The 25,029-nt window shown below is 43.7% G+C and overlaps 1 protein-coding gene, 1 long non-coding RNA gene and 2 other non-coding genes across 4 annotated transcripts; 2 read left to right on the forward strand and 2 right to left on the reverse strand.

The window, feature by feature from the left end:
* Positions 1–1,163: 1,163 nt before the first annotated feature.
* trnac-gca (transfer RNA cysteine (anticodon GCA)) lies at positions 1,164–1,235 on the forward strand. The gene has a single exon. It is a non-coding gene; the product is annotated as a tRNA-Cys (tRNA).
* Positions 1,236–5,722: 4,487 nt separating this feature from the next.
* LOC132457368 (tumor necrosis factor receptor superfamily member 14-like) lies at positions 5,723–12,581 on the reverse strand. Its single transcript, XM_060051651.1, has 8 exons — positions 12,504–12,581; positions 10,640–10,772; positions 10,387–10,512; positions 8,227–8,385; positions 7,829–7,916; positions 7,479–7,637; positions 7,099–7,145; positions 5,723–6,964 (listed from the first exon to the last, which is right to left on the reverse strand). The coding sequence occupies exons 1-8, from the start codon at positions 12,534–12,536 to the stop codon at positions 6,858–6,860; spliced, it is 852 nt and encodes a 283-aa protein (XP_059907634.1). The 5' UTR covers positions 12,537–12,581; the 3' UTR covers positions 5,723–6,857.
* A 2,898-nt stretch (positions 12,582–15,479) lies between these two features.
* LOC132457461 (uncharacterized) lies at positions 15,480–19,888 on the forward strand. The gene is made up of 2 exons (XR_009525656.1): positions 15,480–15,692; positions 19,695–19,888. It is a non-coding gene; the product is annotated as an uncharacterized LOC132457461 (long non-coding RNA).
* trnac-gca (transfer RNA cysteine (anticodon GCA)) lies at positions 15,988–16,059 on the reverse strand. The gene has a single exon. It is a non-coding gene; the product is annotated as a tRNA-Cys (tRNA).
* Positions 19,889–25,029: the final 5,141 nt, after the last annotated feature.

The following is a 25,029-nucleotide window of genomic DNA, read 5'->3' on the forward strand; positions in this document are numbered from 1 at the left end:
ATTGTTGTCACTTTTACTTGTCACTTCTTGCTATTAAATTATGTGGCTTATTACCCTGTTACCTTGTCACTTCCCTTCCATTTTGGTGCTGATAATTTGAAACGAATGGTGTTTTACAGAACTTTTCGTGTTCAGTGTTGTCATTTGGCACTTAATTATCTGGCTACTTCACTTACCCACTTTAGACAATTTTTTTGTTTTTCCCAAATGTGGCCTTTTTACGTGGAGGTTTTCCGTAGCATTCATAATACCATACAACCTCAGGTATGAAATACACTATTTTTGGAGTATCTAAATTGTTATTGACCAACGATGAAGCGCAGTGGACATATGTTGGTTTTCTATAAATGGATGAAGCCTGTCTGAGGAATAATGCAGTCGCTGCCCATCAGTTCTGAGAACATAACTCCCTACAGGGGCAATGCGTTAACCCCCCCATAAGAAAGGATATTGACCATAACTCATGTTTTACATTTGCTACTGAATTTGATACTGTTGTATGTTGTTTTCTCTGTATGTGAATGTATGTAATATGTAAATAACAAATAATGTACTCCCAGCTCCTGCTGAAAGACAATAATACTTTATTTATTTATTGTTTTTTATGCACCTGATACATGTTTTCTTACCAGCTTTTTACTGCCTATTCCAAAACTGCCTAATCTATGTAATGTCTCATAACTACTTTTAATTTTATACTACTCTTCGACATAAAGCATTACAATACCTGTTGACTTAATAAAAGGTTTGACATTACTTTAATGTCCCGTTCCTGGTGTGGTTGAAAACCTTACAAGTAATCCCTTTTCTATAACCGTATTTAAATTTTCTCAATCGTATACAAGTAAAACAGCATATAAGTAATAATGAGCTCCGTTCTAATGCTTCAGTTGAATTACAAATAGCTTTTTTATGCGAAAATAAACATTAACTGTTGTAAAAATCTTAAATCAGAAAAAGTGAAAGGCTTATATAAATGTGTGTTTATATGATAATTAACTATATTCCAACGACCTCTTTCTATTTTAAAACAGAATAGAGGTGTGCAACTAGTGCTTACCCCGCCGAAGCAGGTAGGACATAAATGAGCATATCTCGGCTACTCAAATGAAAGCTGGTTCACTCGAGTGATTTCTAGGCCTACGACACTTCGGCCAACAGGTGGGGGTATAGCTCAGTGGTAGAGCATTTGACTGCAGATCAAGAGGTCCCCGGTTCAAATCCGGGTGCCCCCTCATTTAGTCGTCGACGGTCAACTGTTTAGGTACTCGAACTCAATCGTCCATCCTGGGGTTGAGCCGTGGTGGTCTCTTCGGGGCATGCTTTACGAAGCCATCTGCTGTAGTTCTTTGGGGTAGCAGCCAGGTGTGAGCGGCTGAGACACACCCTGCTCGCCGGCAGTTCCTTGTCGTTCTGAATTTGTTCATAACATCATAATGTAAGCAATGGTGGTATAGTGGTGAACATGGCTGCCTTCCAAGAAGTTGACACGGGTTCTATTCCCGGCAATCTTAGATAGTATTATTTTATAGTTGCTACACTTTATAGCGGTTAGACGATGAGGCGCCCGTCCATCATGTATCTGGTAGGCTAAATATGTGTTTTATTAACGCATGCTACTATTTCTTAGGCTACACCCAGTCCTAAATGTAATTGATAAACCCAATTGCTAAAATGTCCAGGACACTCAAGAAAAATTGCATGGAAACAGATCTTGTCTCAAATGACCTCATACTCAATATCTTTGTTCTGAGATTAATAGGCCTACAAATATTCACCTGATTTATCGAGTTGGGTCTGTCTGCGTCCTGCAAGACGGAGGCGTAACTTGTAGTAGGAGGCGTTACTTGTAGTCGGAGGAGGCGTAACTTGCAGTAGGAGGCGTAACATGTAGTCGGAGGCGTAACTTGTAGTCGGAGGCGTGTGCGTGTCTAGTACTTTTCTAAATCGCGGAAGTGATCTGTATGTAGCAGTGGTGCGCGGGTAAATAAATGACCGCAACTCGGACCTCAAATATTAGGCCTTAAATTTACTTACCGTCATGAATATTGGAAGACCCGACTTCAATTAAGATCTCGTGTGAACCGTGATTTACAACGCTTTTTGTTTACCGCGAAAAGAGAAAGAACTCGCGTGGACCGCGATTTAGAAAATAAAGTTACGCCTCCTAGTACAAGTTACGCCTCCTACTACAAGTTACGCCTCCGTCTTGCAGGACGCAGACAGATACTATTGGATTTATCTGGCTGCATCCTCGATGACTACAGTAAAGTAAGCGTCCACTGGGGGGCGATAAAGGGGCCAAAGCTGCCCATCAGCCGAGGAATTATCCTAACGTAGATGTTAGATAAGCTATGTTAATAGGCCTATGTCACGGAACAATTGAAGACCGGAAGAAGCTCCCCGAGTAGGGTAACTGCTCTTCCGCTTAGCTTAGCTAAGCTGTTTAACATGGCGGAGGCAGATCGATACCTGTGGACCTCAAGTCTCTCTCCAACCTACCTAAATGTCCTACGAAGACGTCCTAAGGATCGTAAATCAGCACTCACGTGTCGAAACAACTAAACTACGCAAAGGATATAAGTTCTTCTGGGAGAAGTACATTTTTAATTACAGAGGTAAGTGTTTCAAATCTGTGGTCACTGTGTAGCTTGACTGTGACAGATAACACTCAGTGTAATACATCAGTTAAAACGTATCCTTTTAAATGAATCGCAAAATATTATTTACACTGGTAGGAATACATATTTAGTTTGAGTGTCTCTGAAACTACCTGACGAACCCCAAGATGTTAGGTATAGGTAGGTAGGCACTGCCAGTGCCTACCGTACATGTAAGTGTCGATAGTATGTCAGATTAGCTCCAGGCTACTGTCAGAACATAGTGGCTGGGTGGCTGTCATAGGCTACCAATGCCCATACATTTTGCTGTATGGTGTGTTAATCTTTCCCTCTCTTACTGCAGTGTCAGATTTAGTTAATTTGGAGAGTAGCAGTTCGGGCGAACTGCAACTGTTCCCAGAAGAAAAACGATGAGCCTCACACCCTGCAGGTTACAGTGCTAGGAAGTCAGGCCTGAGTCTGAAATCAAACTCTATCTCGCTTTTCATAGTCTTTTGTGAATCAATGGGACTGTTACTTAGGCCTACCTTTCTGACCACTTTAATTAGATTTACATTTTGTGATTCAAACAACAGGCCCACCTCGTAATATGTAGCATAATGGATAGCCTAGCATGGTTTCAGACCTTCACAGATTCAGTTGCATGTTCAGTCTGTGTGTGTTTTTATTATTATTGTTTCTTGTTGCTGTTCCAAAATGCTCTCTCTTTCTCCAGATCTGCTGTTGCAGATGGTAATGTTTTGTTTCATGTCTGCTGTTGCAGATTGTCATGTTTTGTTTTATATCTGCTCTTCCAGACACATGACTAGCACTTCACAGGGGAGAAAAGCGTGCCAACACCTCTGTCGTGCACCAGTGTTCTGCAGTCGTGGACCAAGGACACAGGTTTATGTGTATACCTCAGGCCTAGCCAAACATCCTGTATAGTCTACTCAATAATAGTATTCGAAGTTCTTGTATATAGACAGACGCGACACTGACTTAAGTGTTGCTACACTAACAATATGATTTATGTGCTGACATATTTTTTCTTTTTTCTCCAGGATTCGCCCGGAACCCAATGACCAACTTGTGGTCAGGAAACCCAAGGTTTGGGTTAGGTGTTTTGTTTTAACACATACATGGACACATACCTCCTGAATGCCAAGTAAATATGGCCGAGGGATACACGCACCCCATTTCATTTATTTATTTCTGTTAAATGTATATATTTAAATATTTTAATCAAAGAATTGGAAACGAACATTCCTGAACATTTGTTTAAGGTAACACACTCTGAGCACCTTTAAAACAAGCCTGAAGACTTTTATGTTTGCATTAGCTTTCTGCTACATCTTAAATAAATTGCACTTTCTAAAAAGCTTTTTTAACTTTGCCTTTATTTTCTATTTTAATACTAAAATGCCTTTAACTTTCTATTTTACTCATTTGTCTGCATATGTTTTCTTTTACTTATCTATTTTATTGTATGACAATGTTTATATGTGAAGCACTTTGAGTCTGCCTTGTGTATGAAAAGTGCTATATAAATAAAGTTGCCTTGCCTAACACACACAGAACATTTCATTTCTTTCTGTTAAATGTAAATATATATATATGAAAATTTATATTTAAAAAAAAAAGAACTGGAAACTAACATTAAATAAACATTTGAAAAGGACAGACGGACACAAAAAAAGGGAAAGGGAAGTCTGGGGCCCCCTGCTTGAGCTGCTCCCCCCGCAACCCCGCAACCTGCAGATCTTGGTGGTAGTAGCAAATATTCAAATATTCAATGATAAGCGGATGAGGATGAGGACGGACACAAACACACACACACATTTTTATTGATTTCTGCTAAATGTAAACAAAGAACATTAATAAACGTTTGAAAATAGTCATGTGACGTCATGTGTGTTTTAATGTGTAACACTGGGACATCACCCTTCACATCTAAAGGACCTTGATATTTAAACATCGAGCAACAATTTACCCACAGCTGATTGACAGAGCCTGAAAGAGTCAGAGGAATGGTCGTGTCCCAGATATGATATTCTTTGACCCTTCTGATGGCCCTCTCCACCAAGATTCTAAGTTGGGCGATACTCACTGGTGAACCTGGCGCCTCTTTTAAATGGCAGCATTATGAGGGTGGCCCCAACTTCAGAAAGCATCTTGTCGATGACAAAGCCTTTGTCAGCCATGCATGCATCTCCTGGCTGAAGTAGACTAAGGATTCCTGACTGCTGTGTGATTTTTCTGTCTGATATGGAACCAGTGTACAGCTTAGAAATTAAGGTGATAACTCCACATGGAGCAATGCCGATCAGACCTTTGAAGGTGTTGGTATTCTTGTGGTGGGAGAATGTTTCAGACTGGAGGGTGAGTGATGAGGGTGCCTCACACCTGATTTCTGTGCCGTCTAGAATCACTCGCACGTTAGGACAGTACTGGGCAAACAAAAATAATCTCAACCAAGATTTATTTTGTCCTTCGGGAAAGCGTGGAAGGTGAGGTATGGCTGTATACGTCCTGATGTAGAGCAACACGGTACACTACAAGAACAACTGCGAACGGGAGCTGCCATTGTTGTTGCTGCTAGACGCGACCGGAAGTTGGTTTACCCTACTACGCGTTCCGGAAGCAGGAAATGTGACATAGGCCTATTACCTGTGTGTGTGTGACCCCTTCGCCATGGCCCGTATTCATCAACCTAGGTCTGAGTACGTGCATGAAGGGGTCGTGCGCGGGGGAGGGGGAGTGCAGTACGACCGTTTGAGTGACGTACTTACTGTCCAATGCAACTCGGTGGCTCTGGAAATCATTGGCTGGAGTTTTTCGAGCCCTGCCCGTTCCACAGATGATTGACTTGTTTAATTTTCATGTCAGTACTTCTAACTCAGTGGCTGTAAGTGGGTTATGATAAGGATTTCAAGTAATTTTGCAAAAATGGCCAAAAAAGCGAATTCCATACCCAACCTTTAATGCTGATTTATGTCGAAGAGTAGTATAAATCAAAAGTAGGTATGAGACATCACATAGATTAGGCAGTATTGGAATAGGCAGTTAAAAGCTGGTAAGATACCCTAAATAAGGCTCACGTGCATCGGGTGTTGATATATATATATATAAATAACACAATAGATAATCAATAAATAAAGTATTATCCTTCAGCAGCAGCCTGAAAGTACATTATTTGATGTTTACATATTCATCCATACATTCACCTAGACAAAACCAACGGCAATGAAGTTATGATTAGTGGTTTGCTACTAGCAGGGCTGACTGACAAGAGTTTGATTCAATTGATACAACTTTGTTTGTTATACACATGGGCTTATGTCCTTTTCTGTGTCCATTATTGCAGAGTTCACCATATATATCCTGCTTCAGTACCAAAAGTAAAACATGAGATATGGTAAATATGTGTGTGTGGGGGGGGGGGGGGGGGGGTTAACGTTTTGCCCATGTAAGGAGTTATGTTCTCAGAACTGATGGGCAGCGACTGCATTATTTCTCACAAAGGCTTCATCCATGTACGGGAATCCAACGTATGTCCACTGAGCTTCATTGTTGGTCAATAACAATTTAGAACCTCAATAAAGCTGTGGTGGCATCAAGGCTAATGGGACAGTGGTGGCATGATGCCAGTGGCATCAAGGCCAGTGAGACATTGGTGGCTACGAGGGCACTGGGGCCGTAAGGTTTGTCATATTTAAAGGAATAGACGGCTCTGCCTTTCAAGACAGAAGGTTAAAGAAGGACAATAGTGTATTGTATGTGATGGAACGGAAAACCACCACGTAAAAAGGCCACATTTTGGGGAAAACAAAAAAGGGATAAGGTGTCTAAATTACAATAAGGGAAATGCAGATATAAGCAGGTAGACAGAAGAACGGATGATCAAGATAAAGCAATACAACGGTGGCCTAAGTCTCAGTAGTTAAAAGATTGATTTGGAGTCAGTGCTTAAAGATCTTTGCTGCCAGCTGTAGAGCCAGGGGGACATTCGAGTTCAGCAGCATGTGAGTTCCTGTTTCCGTTAGTTTGGTGAGTTCTTAGCACACGCTGGTTTCATAAGGCAGTACAAACAGGAGCCAGAGATATGTTTTTACTGGTTCATTTTGAAGTTTTGTTCTATGACTAGCGGGGGCTGTCTACGACTGCTTTGGCAGTCTGATCATAAACTGATCCAAATGACCAGTGATCGGTGGTTCACTGTGTGGGCAGTAAAGACCTTTAAGACTGCAACTGTGATCAAGGCTTTGCTATGATTTCCAGATCCTCCTCCAACAGGATAGTTAATGCACCATTGTTTTGTCGCCCCTCGTTAGGTTCTACGTGAGGCGCTTCCTGGGTCTGGACTGTTTGAAGAGAAGTCAAAAATGTTAGGACATGCGGCCAGCCTCAACTTGCTGGTGTGATGAAGAACTCTTAAGACATCAATGAAAAGGTTGTCAAACATACATAAAGAGAAACGGGTGGAATGGGAGCTTACCAGCTGAATGTGGAGAAGATCTCTGCCTCTCCCTAGCTTTTTTAATGCTGAATAAAAGATGAACATCAACACATCAGGTCGGCAGCAATGTCAGCAGCTGTCACTTTCATTCAGACTAAGTATGAACCTGTTAAGAGTTTATGTTTGGGGGCGGCAGTAGTTCAGGAGCTAGAGTGGGTTGACTTGTAACTGGTAGGTTGTTAGTTCTATCCCCGGCTCCTCCTAGCAGAGTATTGAGGTGTCCCTGAGCAAGACATCTCACCCTGACTGCTCCTGACGAGCTGGCTGTCGCCCTGCGTGTTTGACTCCGCTGTCGGTGTCTGAATGTTTGTAAGTCGCTTTGATTAAAAGGGTCATTAAAATGTAAAGGTTAGGCTTACCACCAGAATATAGAGGCTATGATTAGTAGTATCGCCCCACAAAACATTGCTATTATTGTCTCCAGTCCTGGTATTAGGTTAAACGCAGCAACTGCTACACACACAGAATTAGTTGAAGCCGTCCCTGGTTGGATCTGAGTCAGGTTCTGAGATTCACACCTGGATAAAGAAGGACAACAACTTCTCTTATGATACATATAATAGTAAACTATATTAGCATCTATTGTAAGTATAGGCCAACAAAACCCATTCAAATAGACAAACAATGCATTTCCTTGGCCTGTACTGCTATGAACCATAATGACAAAGGAACAATAATCTTCTGCTTTAAAACTGTAATGTCCACTTACTCTGTGTGGGGCTGGCAAGCCGTCACCGTTCCATTTGAGAACGTTCCATTGGGACATTCAAGGCATTCCGTATCGCTAACTGCGGTTCCTGTATAAATATACATGTTTTTATTGAAACCTGAAAACTCTAATATATGATATTACATGTATTCGAATATTTGTATATATTATAGATCTTCTAATGTACACCTGTTGGATAATGTTGGGATGGAAGCCAATTTAGGTTCGGAAGTGATCAATTAAATGTTCTGTTTGAATAATTGGATTATTACCCTATTAAGCTAACCTATTAAGAAATTAAAATGGACTGAAAAACTTTGTAGCTTAAACTTTGACATGAACTGTACCGATTAGTGCATCATGTGTACATTAAGGTTTGTACTGAAGAAGACACCAACCCTTTTGACCGATGCGATGACCAGGACTGCATCTCACACTGTGTCTCTGAGCCTCCCTACATCCTCCTTCGTGGGGGTCTCTACAGAAGTATCCATCCAGGGTATCACACATGGTGTCTGATGTCTCTGTACATGACCTCTTCAAAAGCAGACCCCTGTCTGAATGAATAAACATGAACACACCGTTGACTATCAACAGTAAAGTCATCAGAGCTCAGTCTGGTTACAATTGTGTTGCATAAAGTCTATGATCAGTTCCTAAAACAGTGGCGCTTGTATATTTAGGCCAGATAACCATTATAGCCTGATTAAGGCTAACTAGAAATATGGTGCATATTTCACTCTTTCGTCTTTCATTGATGAGGGAGGGTAGGTAGTTGAGATGGATTTAGGAACACCATTTGTGATGTCACAAGTACTTTGAACTCGTCAGTCCATTCAAACAATGTGCCGGATTTATACAGTCAGGTCCATAAATATCGGGACATCGACCCAATTCTAATCTTTTTGGCTCTATACACCACCACAATGAATTTGAAATGAAACAAACAAGATGTGCTTTAACTGCAGACTTTCAGCTTTAATTTGAGTATTTACATCCAAATCAGGTGAATGGTGTAGGAATTACAACAGTTTGTATATGTGCCTCCCACTTTTTAGGGGACCAAAAGTAATGTGACAATTGTCTGCTCAGCTGTTCCATGGCGTGGTGTGTGTTACTCCCTCATTATCCCATTTACGAGGAGCAGATAAAAGGTCTAGAGTTCATTTCAAGTGTGCTATTTGCATTTGGAATCTGTTGCTGTCAACTCTCAATATGAGATCCAAAGAGCTGTCACTATCAGTGAAGCAAGCCATCATAAGGCTGAAAAATCAAAACAAGCCAATCAGAGAGAAAGCAAAAACATTAGATGTGGCCAAATCAACTGTTTGGAACATTCTTAAAAAGAAAGAACGCACCGGTGAGCTCAGCAACACCAAAAGACCCGGAAGACCACGGAAAACAACTGTGTTGGATGACCGAAGAATTCTTTCCCTGGTGAAGAAAACACCCTTCACAACCGTTGGCCAGATCAAGAACACTCTCCAGGAGGTAGCTGTATGTGTGTCAAAGTCAACAATCAAGAGAAGACTTCACCAGAATGAATACAGAGGGTACACCACAAGATGTCAACTATTGGTGTGCCTCAAAAACAGGAAGGCCAGATTAGAGTTTGCCAAACAACATCTAAAAAAGCCTTCACAGTTCTGAAACAACATCCTATGGACAGATGAGACAAAGATCAACTTGTACCAGAGTGCTGGGAAGAGAAGAGTATGGAGAAGGAAAGGAACTGCTCATTGTCCAAAGTACACCACCTAATCAGTGAAGCATGGTGGTGGTAGTGTCATTGGCGTGGGCATGTATGGCTGCCAATGGAACTGTTTCCCTTGTATTTATTGATGATGTGACTGCTGACAAAAGCAGCAGGATGAATTCTGAAGTGTTTCGGGCAATATTATCTGCTCATATCCAGCCAAATGTTTCAGAACTCATTGGACGGCACTTCACAGTGCAGATGGACAATGACCCGAAGCATAATGCGAAAGCAACCAAAGATTTTTTTAAGGCAAAGAAGTGGAATGTTATGCAATGGCCAAGTCAATCACCTGACCTGAATCCGATTGAGAATGCATTTCACTTGCTGAAGACAAAACTGAAGGGAGAATGCCCCAAGAACAAGCAGGAACTGAAGACAGTTGCAGTAGAGGCCTGGCAGAGCATCACCAGGGATGAAACCCAGCGTCTGGTGATGTCCATGCGTTCCAGACTTCAGGCTGTAATTGACTGCAAAGGATTTGCAACCAAGTATTAAAAAGGGAAAGTTTGATTTATGATTGTTAATTTGTCCCATTACTTTTGGTCCCCTAAAAAGTGGGAGCCACATATACAAACTGTTGTAATTCCTACACCGTTCACCTGATTTGGATGTTAATACCCTCAAATTAAAGCTGAAAGTCTGCAGTTAAAGCACATCTTGTCGTTTTATTTCAAATCCATTGTGGTGGTGTATAGAGCCAAAAAGATTATAATTGTGTAGACGTCCCAATATTTATGGACCTGACTGTATAATGAAAGAAGGGTTATGTGTTTGCCGTATTAGTCTAGTATACATATACCTGCATCACATCTGGTACAGGGAGTGCAGTGCTTATGTCTATTGAGGCCTTTATGGAAAGTATTTTCGGCACAAGGTTGGCATCTCGTCTGTCGTCCCTCCGGACAGTCCCTATAAACCCGGCTTCCTGTTAGGATCATAAGGGTGAATACATATTACCAATTCAAATGTATGCAATTAATTTGGTCAATATTTTGATTTCTTCACTGGGATATATTTATTAAAGATTTGACAACAGATATTTGTCTTTTTACCCGGATCGCATGCATAGCAACATCTGTCTCCGACTCTGTATTGATCCTCGTGACAATCTGGTTGTGCCATAACTTTGCCAATCAAACAATGGAAGAAGAATATCTTCCCATACGCCTCAGAGGATGTCGATACCTGATGAGATAACACCATTTAATAAATTCTGTATTTTGTAACATCATGTCGTTTAGTAACCGGAGAAAGTTGAGCTTTCAAAGTAAATCATTAATCAATCAATCATAACTGTTAGCAAACATAAAAGTAAATCACTAGATGCATTTCCATCTAAAAGGTGATGGGAATCTTTAGAAAGTTCGCAAATAAACTAATTAGAATTAGGTGCGTTTCCATCAAGTGGTTGGAGCGGGTAACTACCCTAGTTCTGCCTGGAGGTGGCGCTGTAGGCAAAAAAAGTATGCCGATACGTGGCTGTAATAAATGGTAGAAGTAGAAAAGCTGTAACAAATGTAACAAAAAGCGGTTAGTCCGCCAATAGAGAAGAGTAACAACAAACATGGAGAGAAGAATTCAGCAGCAATTGGTTTCCCTTCGGCAAGTCATAACTGTTCTTTCAGTGAAGTTATCATTGGCTATTTTAACTTACATCCGTAGACGAAGAAATAGAGAAATGACAATGTACACAGCGGTAGCAAGGGAAAGACGAGGACGACGTTGAGTGCTTTACGTATGGGAGAGCACAATAGGGTGATGACGTTACACGTTGATGTCGGCAGGGTTGCTATGGCCGGTCGTTATGCAGAAATCGGAAAGACTGTCAGTCCTGCGTGTTCAAAGTTCACTACGTCACAGCTGTTTCGAAAAGTGTGTTTCCATCTCCCATTTTGCGAATTTACTCTCTTTCGCATTTCTCAAAAACCACCTCAAGCGAGCGGATAAACTTTTTTGCGAATTAGGGTGTTTCCATCACCGTTTACTGATTCGATACTTCAAAGTTTGCTTAAAATCAGGGGGAGGGAAACACACCTAATTACAAGGAGTAGAGCCCGGGACGGGGCAAGGATGGATTAAGACTTCTTTGAAAAGGCCTAAGGAATAGGATAATAACATAATAGAATAACATTTGATTTCACTTTTGTCCAGTTTTTAAATCAATTTGTGCCAATATAAAAATATATATAAAAATAAACATCATTACAATATGATACGAGGGAAATATTGTGATGTTTTAAATGTAAGCTCATGGAATACATAATGCACTTGGAAAATAATATGTCTATGATAGAAAAAATCAAGTAGAGCTGGTTTTGGGTGTTTCATTCGAGGGGCCGATACCTTACACTACCTAAGACGTGCGGATTGTGTGTGTGTGTGTGTGTGTGTGTGTGTGTGTGTGTGTGTGTGTGTGTGTGTGTGTGTGTGTGTGTGTGTGTGTTTGCGCGCGTGTGTGTGTGTGTGTAAGACAATGGGTTTCTCCCTCGTTGAATTCTGTGACGATTAATCAGATTCTACTTCACGCAATTCAGTTTCGGGCAAAGGCCAGGCATTAACAATGCAGTGGGTTTTCACCCAGGGCAGATGTGATCGACGCCTTCCTCAGAATATCCTTTTAAAGAACGGCAGTTTTCGGTCACATGGTTTAAGCAGTCTACGCAATATTGAAAGGCATAGCGACCCTCGAAACATAATGTAAAGCCCATCATGATCATGGTGAGTGGGCGGCCAACTGTTGCCACACTTTAACTCGGCAGACTTTACAGTCGGCTTCTGTTAGTTACCAGTTGCCAGTGACCGGTTACGCTACAACGCATTTGCTTCTTCCGGAGTGTTTTTCATAATATATTTTTAGGTATGTAAAGAGTGAGTAAAAATGTGTCCAAAGATTGTTCTTCAAAATATATCCTTTACCTTATCCGCAGTGTTCAGCAACCCGTCGAACATGACGCTCAGATGGACTCTGCCACCTGGGACACACCTCAAGTAGAACAAATGCGAGACTGAACTTTGAACTCACACCGCCGCGTGGCAACTCGCCGCCTAATCCAATGAAAATCGCCGGCAAGGATGCATTTCTCAAATTACACTGGGAATTTCTGCTGCATTAGTTCAAATTTGGGTTTACGAATGCACACCTTTTGGGCATGTTCTCAGATTATGAAACACGGGTGTGCAAATGTGTTTTGCACCAACTGCGCTGCAATAATTGTAGCAAAAGGATTTGTGCACCTGTAACACAGATGTGCGTACTCGTAGACCCTATTTTGTGTTTATAATGGTCTAAAAAATATTTACGACGACAAATGTACTGTTACACATTTGTGACTTTAGAGTACACATGCAAAATAAATATATACGACTTCAAATTTTCTGTGACTTTAGTGTACGCATTCAAATTCTGCAGTTACAGGTGCTAAAGATTTTTACTACAATAATACCTTCATGCAGCAGCGGCAGCAGCAGCCGCTTTTGAAAACGCCTAGCCCTTCACACCGCCGCACTGAACCTCCGGCAGCGAGGTGGTTCTAATGCCGCTTTTCCACCGCACATGTAGCTCGACTCGACACGACTCGACACGACACGACTCGACACGGTAGCAGCACGGGTGCTTTTCCACCGCAAATAGTACCTCCTGGACGTGGGCGGGGTCGGCTGCGCGAAAGGGCCGTGACGTATTTGTGTACGCGACGCAAACAACACATACGCAACCCACACATGGACAGAACCCACATAACAACAATGGAGGACATCGATCGCATTACTATTATTAGCTGGCATGTTGAAGAAGTTGGAGAAGTGGAACATGTTGGCTGCGGCGCTGCTATGGATGTTACCAGCATGGTTGCCATGTCGCTCTCGTGACTTCGTCACACTCTCTGGCCAATCAGTCGCCGGCCGTCTGCCGACGTCACCTTTTAGCATCGGCTCAGCTCGCTTGGAACCTAGAACGAGTAGGTACTAGAAAAAGCAGCCACTTCAGGTACCAGATACCATGGTACCGCGGTGGAAACGCAAAAAATGCGAGCTGAGTCGAGTCGTGTCGAGCTGGTACCATGCAGTGGAAAAGCGGCATTATGCCGCTTTTCCACTGCATGGTCCTCCATTGTTGTTATGTGGGTTCTGTCCATGTGTGGGTTGCGTATGTGTTGTTTGCGTCGCGTACACAAATACGTCACGGCCCTTTCGCGCAGCCGACCCCGCCCACGTCCAGGAGGTACTATTTGCGGTGGAAAAGCACCCGTGCTGCTACCGTGTCGAGTCGTGTCGTGTCGAGTCGTGTCGAGTCGAGCTACATGTGCGGTGGAAAAGCGGCATTAGTGTGGTTGCCGCGCAGCGGTGTGCAGGCACCTTGCAAACCGCCGCGCGGCAACCGCCCTTATAACCGCAGGGTTCAGCGTTTTAAACATGTTTTTATTAACATATCCTATCATTCTTAGGCTACACCAGTGTTAATTTCGTTAACGAAAAATATGACGAAAAATGTTCGTCAACAACCTTTTTTCCATGACTAAGACGAGACGTTGACGAGCTAAAAATAGATCTGTGATAATAAAAACGATGACGAAATGTCATTTTGTTTTCGTTGACGAGACGAGACAGGACGAAAATGTTAGTGGTGTGCTATTTGGACATTCAAAATGCACGATATTTTCCAATCAGTACACTCCCGTAAGGTTCTTATGCAACTGTTCACTCCTCCAGTAAATAGGACGGACCCTATAGCTACGACTTGGCAACGGGAGGTATGGTCCACTCAGCTATGAGCTAACGTTATGCATTGTACATGATTCGAAATTCTTCCCAGCTTTTATTCCACAGATACTAGGGTCTATAGCATATAACCGCGTTGTCTGATTACAGTTTAATTCATTTTTCACAATTTACCGGCTCTCGTTTTGAAGAAAATCACTGCGCTATTCGTTTCAATGGGAATCGCCACGGTCTATACTTCAACATAAGGTGGACTTTGAAATTCGTCCCAGCCTTTATACCCAAGATACTATAGGGTTTATAGCATATGACCGCGTTTTCTGATTACAGTTTAATGCATTTTTCACAATTTACCAGCTATCGTTTTGAAGGCTGACGTCACGTTTCGAGAGCAACAGATTTTCGGTTCTACACAAACCAAATTAACAAGGGGAAATCCTATGCCACACAAACCTTTTATAGAAAAGGAACAATCTTTTTGCGAATTGATTTGTGAGTTTGCTTTACCAATGATGTAAGTAATATTGAGAATAGATTGTCTTCATATTAAAAAAAAAACTAAACTAAACGAACGTTTACAAACTTTTCCTTTTAATACCCCAGGGGAATACATGAACGCCTCGACATTTTTACGATTGGTAGTGATTTTCACCTCTTGAAATTGATTTATTTTAATTTTGAAAGAAACAACACATGGAAGCAATGGAGAACGCCATCTCTCGTTCGGTTGTTTAGAACTGAAAATCCGGTTGCCAGGACAACGTAACGTTTTCACTTTAGTACTCTATTTGAGTGGAACAACTTAGCAGGTGTCCATATAGCCTATATAGGGTTAGCCTAATTGAACTAGTTTAAAAAGAGAAAACATTTTGACTAAAAGTTGACTAAAATGTAAGGACTTTTCGTCGACTAAAACAAGACTAAAACTACAAAGGAAAACAATGACTAAAATGTGACTAAATATATTGAGCATTTTCGTGAAAAGACTAAGACTAAATCTAAAATAGCTGACAAAATTAACACTGGGCTACACCCAGTCCTAAATGTAATTAATAAACCCAATTGCTAAAACTTCTAGGACACTCGAGAAATGGCCTGGAAACAGATCTAGTCTCAAATGGTCTCATTCTTAATATCTTTTTTCTGAGATTAATACAAGTATTCACCTGTTTCAACTGGCTGCATTCTCGATGACTACAGTAAAGTAAGCGTCCACTGAGGGGCGATAGAGAGGCCAAAACAGCCAATCAGACGAGGAATTATCCTAACGCAGAGGTTGTATGAGCTTTGTTAATTACCTGTGTGTTTGCCCATCGCCATGGCCCGTATTCATTAACCTAGCGGTACATTACAACGTTTTCATCTGCTTTAACGAAGAGTGATTTGAAGGTAAGAACAAAAGTTTTATTTTGGTCCGGTCTATGTTTATGCTGTTTGCGATCATTGGTGCGGCTGTGCTTGTTAAACTGTAGACTAATTTGTTACCGCCAGATTATATAGTTATATGAACATGTTTCGAGACATTACTCTTATGTGTGGGTTCTGGAAGCATTAAGGGGTTGCCCTGGAATATTTGTGTCGCTATATGATTTTTATTATCTCTACAACTACGTCGACGATAATGGGAATGAGTTTAGTTGAGGATTTACTTTGTTTACTCAAATTAACTTTTTTTGTCTAAATGAGGGGGCACCCGGATTTGAACCAGGGACCTCTTGATCTGCAGTCAAATGCTCTACCACTGAGCTATACCCCCGTACGTTCTTCAAACTAGAGTTTATACAGTTATTAACATAAATAGATTTTCTAATTTTACATAAATATCTATTACAATAAGTGTTCGTTATGTGGACACATGTAACGTGAGTGTCGGTAGTCCGTCCGTCTCTTTCTGTTTTCTGCGCTCCTGTTCCGTCCCGACCACTGGAATGCGGCACAATGGCAGCTAACGACCACAGGGGGGCGCTGTATCACAACGGTGATTTACTTCTCATCAGCTCGGCGCTGAACGCAACGCAACCAGCCGTAAGGTTCCCTTTGTGTGGATCATGACTTGATGGAATGAAACCAACCTGTGGATCTTCTCTCAAGCTTCTATAACGTTAGAGGACCCTATTTGAAGACCTTTGAAGACTTGTGTAGCTCTACGTAGCCAGCTACGTATTGCATAATAATCACGCTCGTTAGGCTATTAGACTATTTTATAATAGTTTCATGATATCAACACGATTTTATAACATCAATTCCACAAAATGTATAGGCCTAAATAAATATTCTTAAATGTAGATATTCAGAGAGAGAGAGAGAGAGAGAGAGAGAGAGAGAGAGAGAGAGAGAGAGAGAGAGAGAGAGAGAGAGAGAGAGAGAGAGAGAGAGAGAGAGAGAGAGAGAGAGAGAGAGAGAGAGAGAGAGAGAGAGAGAGAGAGAGAGAGAGAGAGAGAGAGAGAGAGAGAGAGAGAGAGAGAGAGAGAGACTGAGACTCATCCTGAGGGGAGGGGGAAATATAATACATTAAAATAAAATGTATGTTTAAATACATGTTAGCTAACGAATTAAATTTCATCACATGACCATGTGATCATGTCACCTGTGAATCCTGAGGGACTGCAACCTTGTTAAGGATTCAAGGGGGGGGGGGGGGGCCCTGGTGTAGTAGTCCCCCCCCCCCCCCCCCCGCCGTGAGGGCCCTGACAGATGGGCTAGCCAACCGCTGCCAACCGCTAACTCATGCAGAATTTAAGCTAAACGCACAAACGCACGCACCTACACACACACACACACACGCATGGAAGCACGCACACACATAAACACACACACACATATACACAGACACATGCACACACACACATGCACGCATACATGCACACAGACACACACATACACGTAAGCAAGCACGCACACCCATACACATAAACACACCAACATACACGCACGCACGCACACACACAGAACATATGCCTTCATACATAAGCTACATGACACACTATATTGGATGCACACGGACACCATTGTCCACAGAGACACACACACACACACACACACACACACACACACACACACACACGCACACGCACGCGCGCACGCACTGGGTGTAATTGAAGTTGACATTTACCTCCACACCGGACATCTTGCGCAAGTCACCCATGAAATATTAATCGAGACCAGGGCAGGTCTTCATGCTGGCCTGGGGGGGATTAATCACACAGCCTAACAATGAGCTAGACCCGACCAAACGATCCCACACACGCTCCTAATTATCACATGGCATCACCCCCCCCTACCCGCCCCAGACCCAGCTGAGATCAACGTCTCCCCCTGGCTCCACTGTTCACTCAGCAAGCTGACATGAACACTGTCGCTGATAGCTAGTCAGTGTCCCAGCCCTGAGATGCCTAACCAGCTCCTAACCAGCTAGTTAGAGATATAGCTATATAGCGGTAAGTTAGATAGATGGATGGATGGATGGATGGATGGATGGATGGATGGACAGATGGATGGATGGACAGATGGATGGATGGACAGATAGAAAGACCCTTCGTTCTAACTAACTAGCTAAACCCTGTTTTCTATCCAGCTGGGGGAATCGGGTTTAGCTAGTTACTAAGATAAACAGACACAGTTTATTGATCTTTAAGTCAATTCCAGTTTTCCACTAGCATTCCAGTTTACGTGACGGAAGAGGCAATTAAACCGCCAGTTAAACATCTAAACATTTATGCTGTTATGGATATTACACATGACAACAGTGTCCGAAACAGAAACCTTTATTAGAGACTAGAGGAGAGTGTGGATATGATTACATTGTATTATTCAACTTAAACTATTGGATAATGTTGCAATTCACTCACACTTAGATATTTTCTATAATTGCTTTAAAATAATATATATCTTTCCATGCTTACTGAGTTTTCACTAGCTGTTTTGAGTTGAATTTGTGTGTGTCCGTGTTCTCTTTCTCTATTATGTAACTCTCGCTTCGTCTTATTCTGCGTCTCTCTCTTTAAAGGTCCTCATTTATGCTTAAAACCTCCCCGAAATCTGCGTATTTGAGACCAACTCTGCACGGCTTTGGGCTGGGTTGTGGGTGTGTGTAGGGGGCTCCACAGTCCATTCTACTGCTGTATAAATCGGATTCACCCCCCGACCGCTTCCATTATAATCTCTGAGATCTCTCCTCTCTCCTCCCCCTCCTCTCTCCTCCCCTCCTCTCTCCCCCCCTCCTCTCTCCTCTTTCCTCTCTCGTGTTCACCTGTCCTCTCCCATCTTCTCCTCTCCCCTCACGTACTCTCCGTTGCTCTCTACTCTTCCCCCCTTCTCTCCTCACTTATCCTCCCCCCCTCCCCCCCCCCCCCCTCCCTTTGTCTCTTCTGGAGGGAAGCCGGCCCAGAGGCCTCAGGTCTGTCGTCCGTCCCTCTGCGTTGTCGTCCATCTGCCGTCTGAGCAGATGTGTCTGTGTGGTTGTCTGAGTCTGTGTCCGAGTGCGTGCGTGCATGTGTGTGCGTGCGTGCTTGTGCGTGTGTGTGTGTGTGTGTGTGTGTGTTGGTGTGTGTGTGTGTGTGTACGCGGTGTGCATCCGTGTGTGTCTATGCGTGTGTGTATACGTGTGTGTGTGTGTGTGCGCGTGTGTGTGCGGTTGTATGTCTTCCTGCGCTTGCGTGTGTGCGCGTGTGGGTGTCTGCACATGTGTGTGTGTGTGTCTGCGCATGTTTGTGTGTGCGCGTGTATGTCTTTGCGTGTGTGTGTGTGTGCGTGTGTGTGTGTGTGTTGACCGCTCCCCCTCCCTGGGGGAGTTTGTTTTGGGGTGAGCCCCGGAGGTTGGCAGAACAATAGAGGATGAACTGTGAGGTCGGACCGCCGGACAGAAGGGCTCCAGGAGGGAGACCCCCCCTGCATTCACACACTCTATTCTACTGTGGTCTACTGCCGTCTATTCTGCTCTGGACTCTGTGGATGGGGAGGGTGGCGGTGTGGGAGGTGGGGGGGAGACAGGGAGAGGGTCTTGGCGCTGAGTGTGCGGTTGGAGTGGGAATGAATTCAGAATTGATCTTGTAAACAGAAAAAGGATCTCGCTGAAAAAAAAGTATTCAAAGCTTTCCTAATGAAAGTGTGAGATACATTTTAGTAGACAGACGACCACGTTGTGTCTGTTGATTCACCATCGATAGCTTCATGTTTTAGTTTGGTGTAATTGGCCTTGCCTTTGTTTACGGTCATAGATGGGGGATGGATTTGAGATATTGATCTCCCAGAGCAACATCAATGGGTCAAGCCTATTTACGGTCCAATGAGGGGGAAACTGGTGGACCCTGCCAGAAACCAGCCAGAAACCAGCCAGAAACGGCCAGAAGCTTTGACGTCAAGCGTGAGAAACTGCTTTTATTTTGTCAACAGATCGGCCCAACTGTCACAAAGGTTGAAGATAAGAAATACTACGAATACCAGGAACCAACCCAGTCAGAGCAGATGCTTTCATGGACGAGGACACACACTGGGAACTATCGTAACAAGGATCCCTAGAAGAGGTTCAATGATTAAACGGATCTATTGGTTAAAAGCACCATTACATGAAATGCTGTTTTGTCTTCTAAACTAACTTCCTCATTCTTATTATTGATATTATTATTTAACAGTTTTATTAACATTGCCCATTCAACAAAGTCTAATCATAGTTATACAACCAAATGGTACGTATAGGTCTGTTGAACAAAACTTTATACACAATATTTTATGCCTGATTACTGCTGCTGAAAGCTTTGAGATCTCAGCCGATGCTGTAACGTTAAACCTCCTGGGAATTACACAAGACAATCACTGTGATGTTACGAAAGATAGATCTGTATTAATTTCTATTTAAACAAGGCCATAAATATCCCGGCGGAGGGTTTTAAAACATAAGTAAAGCTCTCTCCGTCTACTTTATGAGCGCTATTAACTAGGAATGTGTTTCAGAGAGGGCCAGGTGTGTCTTGCGTTCTACCCCAATCCAGGGGTTTGGTTCAGCGACCGTCCCTAAAGCCCCCTCCCTCCCATCCTAATCTCACCTCTACGTCCTTCCTCCCTCCCTCCCTCTCCCTCCCTCCCTCTCTCCCTCGCTACGAAACTTACCTCCCCTCTCAAAGCCCCCTCCCAACGCCTCCTCACCTCCTAACTTCCCCTCCCGCCTCCTTCCTAGCTTCCCTTTACCCTCCTCTCTCACCCTCCCAACCCTTCTGAACTCACCTCTCCTGCCTTCCTCACCTCCTGAACGCGTCTCCCTCCCCCTCCTCCTAAAGTCTCCCCCCCCCCCCCCCCCCATTTGTCCAGTCTGTGGGCCTGCGGGTGATAGCTCAGCTCTAAAGGCTTAATTATGGTTCCACGTCGACGCAACGCAAGGGGGTTTACGGACCCGTTACGTCCTTGCGGACCCTCCTTGCGTCCACCTTAAGGGCCCTAACGTTCGCTTCCCAATTTTTTTTTTTAAATGGCGACGCAGCATCGAGGTCTGTGATCGGTCCGCTCACTATAACCTATTACATAGTTCTTCAAGGAAAGGTTCAAAATCCGGGATTGCTTTTAACTCAGTTTATTGTTAAAGTCTGCATGTTTCGGCATGGTATCTGGCTATGGAACGAAAGTCTAGGAATCGTGTTGAACACGTGTGAGAGAAAATAACTCTAGCTACTTTCAGCCACGGGCAGAGGCCCGTGACTGTCCGCGGGTGTCGCTGAAAATCTCTGACACTCTCCACCTCGCGTGCACAGGTAGAGACCGTCAAGTGGGCGTGGCCTAGTGGGCGTGGCCGGGGTGCCGTAATGGCTTCGGCTTCTTCATATATCAAAAGGTGCTGCTATCTGCGGCTGGAGCAGCCTCCAATAAGGTCTTGCTCCCCTTGTGGCTATGTATGGTATTTACGGCTTATATGTTTGGTCCTGCTTCATTGGGTCTATGTGTGGGTAGCTTACATCCTTAAAATACGTAACAAACCAAAACAGGGTAACGTCTGCGTCGAAGTGTCTGCGTGGTCGTTGCGTTGCGTCGACGTTGGAACCATAACTGGGCCTTAAGCGGGCCCTGAGCAGGCGCTGTGGACGTGGTAATCAGTGCCGTTGGCACCGGTGCCAATGTAAATCACGGAGCCTCAACACGTTTTCCAAGATGAGACAAATGCAAATGCTGAGGGCCGGAGCGAGCCGTCCCTCGCTGCTCCCGTCGTTGTCAGCGGTGGTGGCTGCCGGTCGCCAGCTCTCTCTCCTTCCACACCTTCTTTTATATTGATGAGTTGTGAAGCTTCCTCAGCCCTCCAGCCCATTGTGTCACCAATCAGCTTCAAATGGGCCCCCCCCCCCAAGTCCGGTATACACACACACACACACACACACACACACACACACACACACACACACACACACACACACACACACACACACACACACACACACACACACACACACACACACACTCATTAACATGTATGTGTGAATGGGTATAAATATGCACACCCTAAATGTCACCCCAGGACAAATAAAGTACCCATCTATCATTCCGGAGGAATCATGAATGAATGGTGATGAACTGTTGATAATATACTATATGACCAGCCATGGTGATGAATGGGGAACGGTTGATGATATATCATATTACTATGGGGGATGAATGGCAAACTGTTGATAATATACTATATGACCAGCCACATTGGATGTAGAAAGTATTTTCCTAAACTAATGGGATGGCGCCCCAAATGAAATGCGATAGGCAGTTGTAGGTTGTGCATCACGGCCCGATGTCACACAGAACACTCACTTACCTGTCAGCGCCTCTGAATTCATTGTGCTCAAAGTGTTCAGCCTAAAATACACCTAAAACAGTCTTGTGGGTCCCGAGATTACAAAAGTAATAAAAAAAACACTTTTATTCATTCATTTGTATTGTATTCCTGAACTACAGACACACTGTCGCAGGTACAATATTTGACAGTTTCCCTGAATACCACCGCGTCCCATAGCCCTCCTTATGATCGTGTGCAACGCACGTTCACACTGTGCACACACCTGCCTCCCATCCGCTTCAGTAGGTCAGGCTGAGAGACGCACACACCCAGGCTGAGGGTGTGTGTGTGTGTGTGTGTGTGTGTGTGTGTGTGTGTGTGTGTGTGTGTGTGTGTGTGTGTGTGTGTGTGTGTGTGTGTGTGTGTGTGTGTGTGTGTGTGTGTGTGTGTGTGTGTGTGTTTGAGTTTGGGTGTGTTCTATGTGTGGGAGGAAACAGAGGCATGTGAGTACGGTTATGTAGAAGAGCTTTGCCTACTTGAGAATGTCAATGAGTTACTAGGTGTGTGTGTGGAGGGGGGGGGGGTGTTTTGGTGTGTGTGAGTCTGTGCGCCTTGCTGTGTATGTGTGTGTGTGTGTGTGTGTGTGTGAGTCTGTGCGCCTGGCTGTGTTTGTGTGTGTTTGTGTGTGTCTCTGTGTATATGTGTGTGTGTGTGCTTGCTTGCATGGCAGCGTTTGTGTGTGAGTGAGTGTTTGAGTGTCAAGCTGTGTGTGAGTGTGAGTGTGTGTGTGTGTGTGTGTGTGTGTGTGTGTGTGCATGGCCATGTGTTTGAGTGTGTGCACCTGACTGTGTGTGTGTGTGTGTGTGTGTGTGTGTGTGTGTGTGTGTGTGTGTGTGTGTGTGTGTGACGTGTCCAGATAACTTTTCCCACTCCTTTTCTCCTCTGGCTACGTATGTCCATGCATGCATATCATGCATGGTTTGCATGATATGCATATTATGCACATCATGCATATTCTGTGTGTAAAGTGTGTGGGCATGTGTGTTCTCGACTGAGGGGTGGAGGAGCTGGAGGGTGGAGGAATGCAGACCGGGGGGTGTGGGTGCAGGGGGAGCTCGTCCCAGGCTGGATCCTGCCCCCCCCCCCCCCCCCCCGTCGTCGTATTCATGTCCCCATTCAGGCGGGGGGGGACGGGACCCGATCTCACCAGAGAGTTCATTAAGGAACATTTGCCTCTGTTGTGCCGATCCCTCGGAGATACCTCCAGCCAACAAAGAGCGACCAATCACAGGGCAGGTCTGAGACAGTAGCGCGGGTACACACCCTGGTCTGCGCGGGGGCAGCACGGCTTCCCAAAGCCCTGCAGCCAACCGGAAGCCCCTGTGCCCTTTGTCGCCTAATGCTAGCGCTTAGATAAGCTAACGGCTCCGCTCCCCACCAGGGTTAGCTAACAAGGACATTTGCATTTTCTTCCAATTGTGGAAGAACATATGACCTGGAGTCGCCTTTTACCACTGATCATGATTATTATTGTGGGTTCTCCCCCGTCTTATCTTATATCGTAGTGATAATCAAGAATATTGTGTCATCTAGAATGACCCATTGATTGGTAGTTGATCTTTAAACCAGCTCTACATTCATACTAGGTTCATGTGCAGAACCTAAATCGTTCTTTAAGGGACTGTGTGTCTGAAATCTTCTGCAAATGATGTTTTCCACTAGCATTCCAGTTCACGTGACCGAAGAGGGGATTAAACCACCAGTTAAACATCAAAAACTTTTATACTATTATGGATATTACACATGACAACAGTGTCCTTTATAACATATAACACTATTCTGCAAAACAGAACCTTTATTAGAGACTAGAGGAGAGTGTGGATATGATTACATTGTATTATTCAACTTAAACTATTTGATAATTTTGTGTGTGTGTGTGTGTGTGTGTGTGTGTGTGTGTGTGTGTGTGTGTGTGTGTGTGTGTGTGTGTGTGTGTGTGTGTGTGTGTGTGTGTGTGTGTGTGTGTGTGTGCGTGCGTGTCAAAAATAGCCTTTGCGTTGCTAATCCAAGTGAATATTTCAGTAATGATGAGTTTAACCGGCTTGTGTTATAATGCATATCCTGGCCTTTTTGCATTTCTGGAGGTTTACAGCTGCAGAGGGAGAGCAACATGTCTGTGACAACCCTGAAGCGTGTTGACGAAGAAGGATGATCTCCCAACGCCCAGCCACCCAGGGCCGGCTGGTCCAACTCGTTAGACACCGGCCCATCGGCCTGTAATTATCCATACGTCTGTACAAACACGCTCTCTCTGCGGGGACTGGCTGGGACTCCAACTAGGGCAGGTTTCAAGATGCACCAATGTGATGACACAGTGACCTATTGTGAGTCTTTGTGTAAGAGTGTTTGTGGACAATAGTGCAGTTTAGCTTGGAAGCTAACCACTTGTGGGCTCTGCTACTTCCTAAAGGAAGGTTTCACTACACATGTTTGTGTGATTAAGGTGTGTAGTTGTGTGGTTACACATGTTGGTGTAGTTAAGTACACATGTTTGTGTAGTTAAGGTGTGTAGTTGTGTGGTTATACATGTTGGTGTAGTTAAGGTCAGCTGTTAATGTAACTGTTCAAAGTAGCATGTTTAAAACATTTCATGATCTCTTCCCCAATGCATGTTTCATTTCTATTCACTAGGATGCGGGGTCTTTGTTGCCCACTAGAATACTTTTACTTTTACTAAAGCCATCAATAGGCCTATTGAGCATATTCTGGTTCTGGATAAACTGATTATAAGGTAGGTAGGTACATCTGCTGAGAAAGAAAGTTGATACTGGACTACACCATACAACTGTATGCGTCTACCATACTGGGCAACGCACCACCATTTTCTGCTCCTTGCATCGAGTTCATTCGTTCACTTGGGAGGTCAACACAGCTAAATGGAGGAAGAGAGGGAGAGGAGTTATGGCGTTAAATGTCTCTTAA

The sequence above is a fragment of the Gadus macrocephalus genome, chromosome 5, assembly GCF_031168955.1.
Source record: "Gadus macrocephalus chromosome 5, ASM3116895v1".
In the NCBI taxonomy this organism is placed as follows: domain Eukaryota; kingdom Metazoa; phylum Chordata; class Actinopteri; order Gadiformes; family Gadidae; genus Gadus; species Gadus macrocephalus.